General features: G+C 45.5%; 1 protein-coding gene across 1 annotated transcript in view; it reads right to left on the bottom strand.

The window, feature by feature from the left end:
- The window catches only part of ANKUB1 (ankyrin repeat and ubiquitin domain containing 1), a gene marked incomplete at both ends in the record, with an annotated part of 114,168 nt that overhangs the window by 21,352 nt on the left and 80,239 nt on the right, over positions 1 to 12,577 (bottom strand). The window contains 2 exons of the mRNA XM_081087444.1: positions 1,484 to 2,422; positions 7,744 to 7,858. Coding sequence (XP_080943570.1) covers positions 1,484 to 2,422; positions 7,744 to 7,858 — 1,054 coding nt within the window. The remainder of the gene's footprint in view (positions 1 to 1,483; positions 2,423 to 7,743; positions 7,859 to 12,577) is intronic.

Below are 12,577 nucleotides of genomic sequence, written 5' to 3'. Positions count from 1 at the left end.
AACAACTGAACAACCAGTCACTATGATGTGTGCTGACCACCAGGGGGCATGTGCAGAACATGGCGGGTGTCAGCAGCAGGTGGCAGAGTGTGGAACATGGCAGCATTGGCCGCAGTGGGATGGTGGAGCAGGTGAGTGGGGGTGCCAGACCAAGGCAGGGCGTCAGTCGCTGTCATTGGGGTGATCCTCTGGTGGTTACTGAAAATTCTTTGCTTCCACGCACTGCAGTTTCACACGGCACTCACACCCGTTGCCGGCACTGAAGCTGCTGCTCGCACCCACTGCCAGCACCCAGCACCATCCCCAATCATTCGGTGCCATCAGCAGGTGTGAGTTGTGGCTGCTGGACCCTGAGGGCTTCTCCACCTCCCTCTGCTCCTGAAGGGCGATCAGGGCAGCTGCTGCTGCTTGCACCTGCTATTGGCACTGGTCCCAATCACTCCACACTGTCAGTAGGTACGAGTGGGGCCGGGGCTGTCAGTGCATGGGAGCAGCCGCTGGCGGGACTGCTGGCAGACAGGGGACCAGGAGCTGAAGAAGAAGGGGTTGGGCAGGGCGTGGAGGATGGGCTGAGACCCATTCCTGTACCCACCACAGCCTTGGGCCCACAGTTCCTTTCAAGGTGCATGAATTCATGCACTGGGCCCCTAGTAACTAATAAATGGGACTTGAGATTTGATCAGAGTTGTGTTTTCAGTGAAATCTGATAACAATATATAAACATTTTACCTTATGATATGAATGTGCCTGAAAAATCCATTAAGCTACACTTAGCTATGTCTTTAAATATGATAATGTATAACTTTTAAAAACTTGCCTTAAACATTAATGCCAATTCTATCACCCTATCCAATATAGACCTCCCCCACCTTTAGTTGCCCAATAAGTCAACTGAGCTCTTTGTGGTTTGGTTGGTCATTAAATTGTTTTTCTTTTTTCCTTTCACTTTCATTACCAACCAACCTTCCAATACACTTTTGATGTCTCCCTCCCACATTTTAGTTTCCTCTTCTCCCTTTAATTGTAATGAACATTTATTATTAGTTTTTAAAATTGATTTTAGAGAGAGGACTGAGGAGAGTGAGAGAGAAACATTGATCAGTTGCTTCCCACACATACCCTGACTAGGGATGGAGCCTGTGACCAGGGCATGTGCCCTGACTAGGAAATGAAGCAGTGACTTCTTGGTTTATAGGTTGACGCTCAACTACTGAGCCACATGGACCAGGCTGAAACAATTCTTTTAACTGTGTCTATTTTCTTCCTGAAAGCTTATGTAGTAAAGCACTACACGGATTGGACTGGCCAATAAAATCAGTTTGTTTTGTCCTAGACATGAGGCTAAGGTGAGGTCCCTGAAGCCAGGTGCATTGGAACATCCTGCATAAATTCTATGGCATGATAAGGCTTCATAGACCAATCCCTGCCCCTAGCCCTGCCCTACTAAAAGTTTACCCTTGTATGTTTAAAGAGGAAACATTACCTGGCCACGGCTAAGTAGTAGATGGCGTTTTCCCTTGGAGTTCTCCTGCTGTGCTCAGAGAAAGATTTGAAGGAGGATCTGGGTATAAAGTCAGTACAGGATGTTGCAAAATAAAAAGATGGGTGTGAATAGCCCACTCTGGAAACTGGAGGGAGGAAAATTTGGGGGAGATATGTATTTTTTATGAGCTTTTCTTTTTTCCTAACTGTGGCAATCATATTTTTCCAATTTTGTTGTTGATGTCTTTGTAATTCAGAAAATACATTTGTATCTACCAGCTGAGGACATTTGAGAGTTTGTTCTCTTGTGTCCTGCTGTGAAATTGCCAAAGGATTGATGGGTTTCCTGCTTGTAATTTGTTCCCTGAGAGGTGGTAGCTTGCACATAATGTTCTGTGAGTCCTTGTTCCCAGCTTTGTGCCAGCTCTTGGAGGTCATTTTTGGTTTGGTGAAACCATCCACCATCACAGGGTCTCCAACTTTTGCCCCAAAGACCCTTGCTCCACAAAGTTGGCTTTTGTAAAGATTATGACTCTGAGCTCTGAGGACCCACTGTTTTATTTTAATATAGATCCTCATGGGGACTGAAATCTTCAGAAAAGAAACCGTGGACCACATTTTACTAAGTAAATACAATACGCAGTCTTTATGCTTGTGTTTGGATGCGATGGTCAGGGGAGTTTGACCCACTGCATTTTTGCATTCCAGGCACAGCACGCTGTAGTTGACAAAGGCCTTCAGAATCAACAGCTGGCCCGCTTCTGCAGCTGCATGAATGGGGCATTTAGAGACATCTGCATGCAGGGCTTCGTGGCACCATGCTCGGTAGGGGTGGACGCCAACTGCCTCGTTGGGCCGCACACCCTGCTTCAGGGCCCATTCAATGAGCTCAATGTAGCCATAAAAGGCAGCAATGTACAGGGCCACCCTTTTCTGATACCTGAATGAGTGAAACAAGTAGGAGTGGGGTGTTTAGTAAGTCAGCAAACAGACAAATGTAGTTAAATTAAATACCTATGAAACATTCTAGTTAAAATGTTTGTTTCTTCCTAACTTGTACTCAAACGATTTTCAGAAAAGGTATACAGTAACATACAAGTTAAACTGTAGAGGTTCTGCTTATACACATTATCCTACTATGCACATGTACATAGTTCAAACTGATTTCTTTTTATGCAAATTAAATGCTCAGGAAAAATACAAAGCTTTATATCAATTGGGAAAGTACTGGAAGAAATTCAACACATTTTAGAAATTTGAAAGTTGTGCATGCTTGTTCTATCTTTTTTAACAATCCTTATTTTTTGGCTTCTGAGATGCTACTTCTATCTGATCACCACTAGGTGGCCCCCTACCAACACCATGCCCAGTGCCATCATCTCCTCTCCCACTCCATTTATCCCTCTCCAGGCTTTGCCTCACACTATACTCAATGAACTTTTTATTACTTAAACTAGAGGCCCAATGCATGAAATTTAAGAGTAGGCCTTCCTTCCCCCAGCTGCCAGCACAGGCTTCCCTCTGACTGAAGGCAGGCACCGGGATCCGGGCTTCCCTTGCAGCCCTGGCTTTGTCCGGAAGGACTTCCCATCTAATTAGCATAATACGCGTTTATTATTATAGACTAGAGACCTGGTGCACAAAAATTTGTGCACTCGGGGGGAAGGAGGGGTCCCTCAGCCCAGCCAGTGCCCTCTCGCAGTCTGGGACCCCTCGGGAGATAACGACCTGCTGGCTTAGGCCTGCTCCCGGGTGGCAGAGGGCAGGCCCAATCCCTAGGTGCAGCCCCTGGTCTGGCTCAGAGCAGGGCCATTTGGAGAGTTGGGGCGCCGCCCCTCTCATGCACAGAGCAGGGAGGATCGGGAGGTTGCGGTGCCACCCTCAGTCACGCTCAGGGTAGGACTGATTGGGGGGTTGGGGCACCGTCCCCTGTCACACTCAAGGCAGGGTCGATGGGGAGGTTGCGGCGCCACCCCCTGTCACACACAGAGCAGGGCCAATCAGGGGGTTGGGGCGCTGCCCCCTGTCACTCACAGAGCAGGGCCCATCAGGGGGGTTGGGGCTCCGTACCCTGTCATGCACAGAGCAGGGCCCATCAGGGGGTTGGGGAGCTCCCCCTGTCATGCACAGAGCAGGGCCGATCAGGGGGTTGGGGAGCTCCCCCCGTCACTCACAGTAGGGCTGATAGGGGAGTTGGGGCACCGCCCCCTGTCACACATAGAGCAGGGCGGATCAGGGGGTTGGGGTGCCGCACCCTGTCACACTCAGGGCAGGGCCGATGGGGAGGTTATGGCTCTACCCCGTCACACACAGAGCAGGGCCCGTGGGGGGCGGTTGGGGCGCCGCCCTCTATCACCCACAGATCAGGGCCGATCATGGGGTTGGGGCACCGCCACTGTCACACTCAGGGCAGGGCCGATGGGGAGGTTATGGCTCTACCCCATCACACACAGAGCAGGGCCCATGGGGTGGGGGGGTTGAGGTGCCGCACCCTGTCACACACAGAGCCGCAGGGCGATCAGGGGGTTGGGGAGCTCCCCCCTATCAGGCACATGGCAGGGCTGATCAGGGGGTTGGGGAGCTTCCCCTGTCATGAACAGAGCAGGGCGGATAGGGAGGTTGTGGCCCCACCTCCTGTCACACACAGAGCCGCAGGGCAATCAGGGGGTTTGGGCGCTGCCCCCTGTCACACTGATCCCGGTGCCAGGAGGCCTCGCGGCTCCGCTGATCCCGGTGCTGGGAGGCATATTACCCTTTCACTATATAGGATAGAGGCCTGGTGCACATGTGGGGGCGGGCTGGTTTGCCCTGAAGGGTGTCCTGGATCAGGGTGGGGGTCCCCACTGGGGTGCCTTGCCACCCTGGGTGAGGGGATGATGGCTGTTTGCAGCTGGTCACACACCCTTCAGGGTAGGGTTCCCCACTGGGGTGCCTGGCCAGCCTGGGTGAGGGGATGATGGCTGTTTGCAGCTGGTCACAGACCCTTCAGGGTGGCTGTCCCCACTGGGGTGCCTGGCCAGCCTGGGTGAGGGGATGATGGCTGTTTGCAGCTGGTCACACACCCTTCAGGGTGGGGGTCCCCACTGGGGTGCCTGGCCAGCCTGGGTGAGGGGATAATGGCTGTTTGCAGCTGGTCACACACCCTTCAGGGTGGGGGTCCCCACTGGGGTGCCTGGCCAGTCTGGGTGAGAGGCTGAGGGCTGTTTTCAGGCTGGTGGGTGACGGAAGCTCCCAACTGCTCCTTTTTTTCTTTTTCTTTTTTATTCTGGGCCAGCTTTAGCTCTGAGGCTCCAGCTCTTAGGCCTCCGCTCCTGAAAGCAGGTATCTGGTTTGTTTCGGTTCTATAATCGAAACAATGTATAACTCCAGCTCTGAGATCCCGGCTCGCTGAAAGCAGGTTTCTGGGGTTTTGTTTAGCTTCTATATGTGTTACATGTTTCAAACTGCAGGCTCAGAGGCCGGCAAGGCAGGCGGGGAACGTTGGTTTCCTCCTTCACTGAAGCAAGCAAGCCTCATGTTAGTTTCAAGCTGCCTAGCTGCCGGCCGCCATCTTGGCTAGCAGTTAATTTGCATATCACCCTGATTAGCCAATGGGAGGGGTAGAGGTCGTACGCTAATTACCATGTTTCTCTTTTATTAGATAGGATTGGAGGCTGTCTTCTGTTCCAACAATTGAAGTTCTAACTCTTCACCTTGGCTATAAGGCCCTTCATCATGTGTCCCCTGCCCCCTTCTCCTGCCCAACTTTGTACCAGTCCCCTTCAATTTCACTGAACTGGAGCCACACTGGCCTTTTTACTATCCTTCCAACACCCCATAACGCATAAGCTGAAAGATGGGGGAAGGCTGTTCAGAGAAAGAAGAATCAGGGAGGGAAACCTAGACAGGGCCCCACCAGGTATTGTCCAGGATACATTTGGGCAAGGCTATCTGACCCCACTGTAGAGATGGAGACAAGCTAGCCTGATATCTAGGATACACTATGTGTAACTAACTCTCCTATGTCTGATTGCATGCTCTCCACACCACCTTTGGATGTGGTATGTGACTTCCCATGTAATTTTCTTGTATGAAGCAGGTGGTTTGCCCAGAACATATGAGTCTCTAGGAGCCTCTGGCAGTTAGATTATAACTAATTAGAGTTATAGGTTAATGCACTGGCACTTTGTTTCACACATTAATTTCTTTTGAAATTCATTATTGCACATCAGCATCTCTGGACTTGATCAGTTTTCTTGATTTGGGAGCAGAGCCTCTCCTGGATGGACTAACTGGCCTCTGCTTTCATCCTTATCACCCATCTTGTGGGAACTGGAAGCACTCTTGTTACCAAGGTTAATTGATCCTGCCTCCTAAATGTATCTTTTCACAGTCTGTTCTCTTAGTCCTAAACAATAAGAATCTCTTGACTATCTCCCTGCCTTCCTCTATTCCTCACACTGAAGCCAGCCAGCCTTCTAAAACGCTTTTCTCTACCTTCAGAATACGTCCTTTACATTTCTGTGGGTCCTGCGTGAACTGGCTTCTTCATAGCTTTTGAGCCTCTGGCCATTAGCTCCCTCTCACGCTGATCTACCATGTGAAACTTCTTTCAGTACCTTGCACATCTATTCTCTTGCCCTTATCTTTGTACATGTGGGTCCATCTGTTTTGGAACACGTGTTTTTTTCTCCCTACCATTTATCTGAGTACCAACTCTTCAGGCCTCAATTTCAATTCTCTTTCTCAAGATGATCCCCTGAGTCTGTTATTTCTCCATATTATACATTCCCATATCATCTTGCATGGTGCCCATGTCATAACACTTTTCCCATGGACTGATAACAGTACCTAACATTTGTATCCTGCTTGCCACCTGCCAGACAGCTCTCTAATTCCTTAATCTCTAAAACAGTTCTATAAGATAGACATTATTATCATTCCCATGTTATACAAGAGGACACTGAGGTACAAGATGATGGAATAATTTGCCCAAGTTTACACAACTGGACACTGAGGGAGTGGGGCTTTGAACCTATCAGATGGGCACTGCAGTTGGTACTCTCAAACATTTTGCAGTTCTGCTTCTTCAGGAATTGGTTACTGGTTTTCTCTTTCCCCTACTGGACTGTAAGTTTGCTAAGAGCATGGACTATGTCTTGTTAATTGCTTTATTCACATGATCTTGCATAATACATAGCAAATGCTCAATAGATATTTGTTAATTGGGTAGAGGAATAAAAGGAGCTTTTCAATGTGATCATTTATAGTCACCAAGCTCTTACATTTTATTTAAATATTAAGTCAAATGGAGATGGTTAAGCACATGAGTACTAGATTTAAATTGTCAGGATCCAACACCCAGTCATGTCCTTGCTGGCTGTGTGACAATGGGCACATTTTCTTTATAGATTTCCTCATCTATAAAAAAAAGATAAAATAGTATCTACCTCATAAAATTGAACAGTGCCTGCTACAAAGTACTCAGTAAATATGCACTATATGTAACAATGTAGCACAACTATTTCTTTGGATTTAGAGCATGAAAAAAATTAATCTAAAATAGTTGAATATTTTGTAAAATTGCAAATGGTGGCTTTCCAATCTGTCACTTCACAGAGCCCTTGGAGCTCCTGGTGGGTATGTGGGCTTCTGTACAGCATAATTAAATCACCCACAAGGGGGCACTGTTCTAAAATACTACAATACCACTGAATTGAAAACAAAGGGGTAATATAGCGTTTGGGAAGCTGCAGAGATACATTAACTTTTCTGAGCCTACCCACCTCCACGGCCAGGCCTCACATGCTTCACTTCATGTACTGCAAAAGTATGAATGTTGTATTAAATGCAGCTTGAAAATTTATATGGGAGCTTAGGAAGAGGCAGCCAATGTTTCAGCCAATCAATTAGCGAATGTGTTGTATTTTTTAAAGAATAATTGAATGTGAGAGTGAGAAGATACTTATTCTGATGGCTTTAAAAAGAGATGTTAAAAGTCTGATACCCAAACCAAACTAGTCACCCATTTAAATAGTGTTTCCTGAGGAATGTGTACCCGAATTGCAATCCTTCCCCCAAAGGCTGTTAGCTCTGATGGCATCCCTGCTTCCTCATTCTACAAATCTCTCCATAATGGGGTCTGGTTGAGACATGCTAACTGGAACTGGCATGGAGCAGCACACCAGCCATGGAGTGAATTATAGACTCACAGTCCTATGAAAATTTAGGGTTACTTAAAAAATTACTTAAATTAATTTAGCATTTGCTTTATCTCCATACTTAAGTACCGGTTTTTCATTTGATAAATAGCGTTGGACTTTAAGTTTTTGTCCGAGGAGACAACCCATCAGAAATTCCTTCCATCCATCCCAGACGTCCAAGCGAAGCGTTGTGCCTGTGGATCAAGAGAGGCAGTTACAGTCCAGTCCATCATGTGGCTTGGCAATCCATAAAACTTCTAAAGATAGCTTCCCCCACAGAGGCATGGACTAGATCACTGATGGCAAACCTTTTGAGCTCGGTGTGTCAGCATTTTGGAAAAACCCTAACTTAACTCTGGTGCCGTGTCACATACAGAAATTTTTTGATATTTGCAACCATAGTAAAACAAAGATTTATATTTTTGATATTTACTTTATATATTTAAATGCCGTTTAACAAAGAAAAATCAACCAAAAAAATGAGTTCGCGTGTCACCTCTGACACGAGTGTCATAGGTTCGCCATCACTGGACTAGATGCAAAAGTAACGTTGGAGTAAGTTGACAGAGATGTTATTCTTAGCTGAGGCTTGCACAGTGATTGCATATGATGCTGAAATATTTTTTGCAGCTCTCTGAAAACAGTACTGTGGATACTGATTCCATGATGACGTACATATCACCATGTAAAACTAAAGCTATTTTGTTGGAAGAGGAAACTAAAAAAATGTGGCAGGACAAATGGGCTCCTTCTTGGGCCTTTAGCTTATGATAGGCTGTGGGTGGAGCTGAATGATCCTTTTGTTCTGTGCTTCACAAAGAAGGAGCCATTCTGTGTTATGAAAGTTCATTGCTCCTGGAGGATTTATCACTTGCTCCTCAATAGATGACTCTCTCCTGATGCTGTGACACCACATTCCCTTTGCTCCTTGGGCAGGTGTTCTTCAGGAATCTTTCCTCAGCCTTCGGATCTACTCACTCTACACATCCCTCAGGATAAAACCCAACTTGGCCTACCCTGTCCTCTGTCATCTTCCTCCACCCAGCCTGCCCCACTTACTCTGTCCCGGGCACTCTGACCTTTCACCTGTCCTTGAGACATACCAATTCCACTCCCATCTCAGTAACTAAAAATTTATAACTTCTTTTGCTTCACGGGGTCTTTATCCAGATTTTCACAGGGGAGTGTCCTTCTTACTCAGTTTCTAATTCAAGCATCATGTCCTCACAGAGGACCTTCTCAGCACCATAGCTAACTCAGTCCCTGCCGCCACTGCCTCTCCCCTCTAATACTCTTTATCCCATGACCTTATTTTTACTTATTCATATCCCCTGCCATCAGTACTTGAAATAATTTTACTTGTGTAAAGATTTTTTTTCATGCCCCCATTAGACAAAAAGCTCCTTCAGGACTTGTCGCACTTGGTAAGTGCTCACTAAATACTTGTTGGTTGACTAACAGGCAATCTCAGTGATGCTGATGGCTTCATTGACCACCCATGTACCACTCCCTCTCTAGTCCACAACTCTAGCCTAGCCTCTGCTGCAGCTCCAGATCTCCTTGCTGAGGACACTGCCATACAAGGGACCATACTACCTTCATGTTATTCTAGAAGACAACTTGTTAGCTTTCATCCCAACCTGCTTTTCCTCCTGCATTCATCTCAGAGTTGTTCTCCATCCATCCCTTTTTCTTTTTTTTTAAATTGATATCAGAGAGGAAGGAAGAAGGAGAGAAAGAAACATCAATGATGAGAGAGAATCATTCATTGGCTGCCTCCTGCATGCCCCACACTGGGGACTGAGCTCACAACCCAGGCAGGTGCCCTGACCAGGAATCAAACTGTGACCTCCTGGTTCATAGGTCAATGCTCGACCACTGAGCCACGCTGGCAGGGTGCATCCCTTTTTCTCATGCTCTGCATCTATACAGTCACTGAGACCTGACTAGTTTATCTCAGAAATGTTAAAGAACTGTTTCCTCATCTTCATCTCAACCAGCTCTGCCCTATTTCATGCCGAGATAATCTCTCTCCTGAATCTACTCTGAGAAGCTCCCAAGAAAGTTCCTCCTCCCTTTATTCAAGTCTCTGCTCAAATGTCATCTCTTTTGGCTGTGTAAAAATAGCCTCCCCCACTTTCCCACATCCTTATATCCTGCTTTCTTTTACTTCATAGTTCTAATTTCTGTTTAAAATTTGCTATTTTCCTGTTAACTTGATGGTGCTTGCTTTCCTCATGGTAATACAAGCTCCCAGAGGGAGCCTTGCCACTCTCACTCACAGCTCTCTGCCTGCTTTCTCAGTGGTGCCTGTTCATGGGGAATGTTCAGTGGTATTTGTTGAATGAAGTTCCACTCATTCCTCAAATCCATTTTGGGCATGTGCTGCCCTCCTTACACTTAGCAGCCCAGCAGTCTGGTCTGCCCTTCTGGATACACACCAGGCTATTTCTGGCTCTGGGCCTTCTTCTTTTGCTGCACTTCTGTCTGAATTCTTATGACTCCTTCCCCACACCCTCCTACCAATAGTTTATGACGCACACTGGCATCATCTTCTCCAGGAAGCCCTCCTTGACTACACCATTCTCTCACTTCTCCAAAGAAGTTAAAGTATATTTTGACACTATCATTGGGCATACATTCCTACTTTGGAATTGCTAGTTTGCAAACACTAACAGAGAACTCTTTGAGTCCAAGCATCACATATCATCCAGCCTGTAGCTCTGTTTTAGTTATGCTCTTGGGTTGCAAGGAGGATCTCAAGAAAATGGGTTTATTATATTAAGACAATTACTGGAAATGGTGTGCATTAGGGACCAAAGCCCCAGAATCTCTGCTTTCTCTGTCTCTTTGTATGTCTTCTCACTTTCTCTACCAACAGGCTGTCCTGCTCACAGTTTCTATCCTATCTATCACAACTTTAGCTTGTATTCAACATTGGTTTACCACAACCCAACCTTATTTCATGATACCTTTCATTTTCTATCCCTACTAATAACCAAGACTAATAATAAATGGGAATAGGAATAATATATTGAATACTAGTAGCAAATATTTATTGAGTGCTTATTATATGTTCTGGCTTTGTTCTAAGTACTTTACATGAACAAGATAATTTAAAATTCACAACAGCCTTGAGTGATAGGTTGTATTATTATTTCCATTTGACAGATGGGGAAACTGAGGTATTATGAGATTAAGTAGCTTGCTCAAGTTTTACATACCCAGTAAGCAGTGGAACCAGGCATTGGACCTGGATAATATGGCTCCTATGCCCATGTTCCTGTACTCTATGTTTAGTTTTCTATTTCTTATGTCATTTTTCATCTATTCATTTACTCCCTTGATGCTATACTGTGGTTCAGCTACCAGGTCCCTGCTGGGTCTCGTTGAGGATCACCTTCTGCCTTTCTCAGTCTTACAAATTCCCAGTTGCAGACTGACTTGCCTATGCCAGGACCCCTGCTAGCAGGACTTATTTGAAGCTAGATATCTGCAGGTGGTATCTTCCTAGCCCATCTATCCTTCATTAAGTGGATGCCTTACCTCAAGGTCTCAGCTCTCCCTGTCCACTGCTGATGAGCTCTGATTCTTAAAACTACCGTGAAGGCTATATGATTTAAATTCTCACCAACAATAGGGCACTTCCATCAAGCCTTGTTTTTTTTTTTTTTTAATATATTTTATTGATTTCTTACAGAGAGGAAGTGAGAGAGATAGAGAGTTAGAAACATCGATGAGCGAGAAGCATCGATCAGCTGCCTCCTGCACATCTCCTACTGGGGATGTGCCCGCAACCCAGGTACGTGCCCTTGACCGGAATCGAACCTGGGACCTTTCAGTCCGCAGGCCGACGCTCTATCCACTGAGCCAAACCGGTTTCAGCAAGCCTTGTTTTTTTATTCTGCTTTAATTCCCTATCTGGGAGAAAATGTTATAACTATCAATTTCAGTTCCTTGCAAAGAACTAAGATAAGAATGAATGCATTCTCTGTTAATGCTCAACTTTTATTTATCCAGAGATTTTCTAAGCAAGTTAACCAGCACTATTTATTAGCTAATCCTTCCATCCCAATCAATTTGCTGCCCATTAAATGTCTTCATAAGTTTAGGAATTCTGTAGGGAAATAAAAATTTACTTGAAAAATGCTGTTGTTCCAGAAAATACAACTAAAATCTATACAACTAAAAACTATAACTGAAGTGAAAACAAAACTAATGGGACTTAAGGTTCAGGCCCTCTTATTCTATGAGCTTTATAATTCTCTACTAGAGGCCCAATGCACAAAATTCCTGCAAGGGGCTCAGCTTGCCACTGCAGCTGTCTCGGGCCCCTGCTGCCTTGGCTTCATCCGGGACGTCTGGTGTAATCAGCATATTATACTTTTATTATTATAGATTCTTAATTTTGAATTATTTTGTAAGGGATCCCCAAAATTGTATATATTTACAAAACCTGGATCCACCCACTTGCTGCTTGCAAACCTATCCATCTACCATGCCCAAGCTATGCAGGAAAGCAGGTGCAAGCACTAGTGCCTATTTTAGGGAATTGGTATCCATGTGGTCCCTGTATTCCAAGTTCCAGATTCCTCATCCCTACTCTAAGGTCAATATCTGCCTATCTGACTTAGGCTCTTTCTTCTTGAATATAGAAAACCTTTCTCTGGTTTGGGTTTCCCCTAATGAGAAACAAAACAAAACATTGATCAGAACTTAAAGAGCACCAATAAAAATAGGTATACATAAAGTCATGCTGAATTGCCAATGTAAATTGTTGGAAACAACCCAATCTTGAGTGTGTGATTACCATTTATTATCAGTATGTTCTTTATCAGGTCGGTTAGCTTCCCTGAGTCTCATCTGTAAAAGAAATTAAAATGGCACAGTAGGTCTCCAAGGGCCCTACTAGA

This window comes from Myotis nattereri, assembly GCF_964212035.1.
Source record: "Myotis nattereri genome assembly, chromosome: 3".
NCBI lineage: Eukaryota > Metazoa > Chordata > Mammalia > Chiroptera > Vespertilionidae > Myotis > Myotis nattereri.
This window is presented reverse-complemented; position numbering and strand designations above follow the sequence as displayed.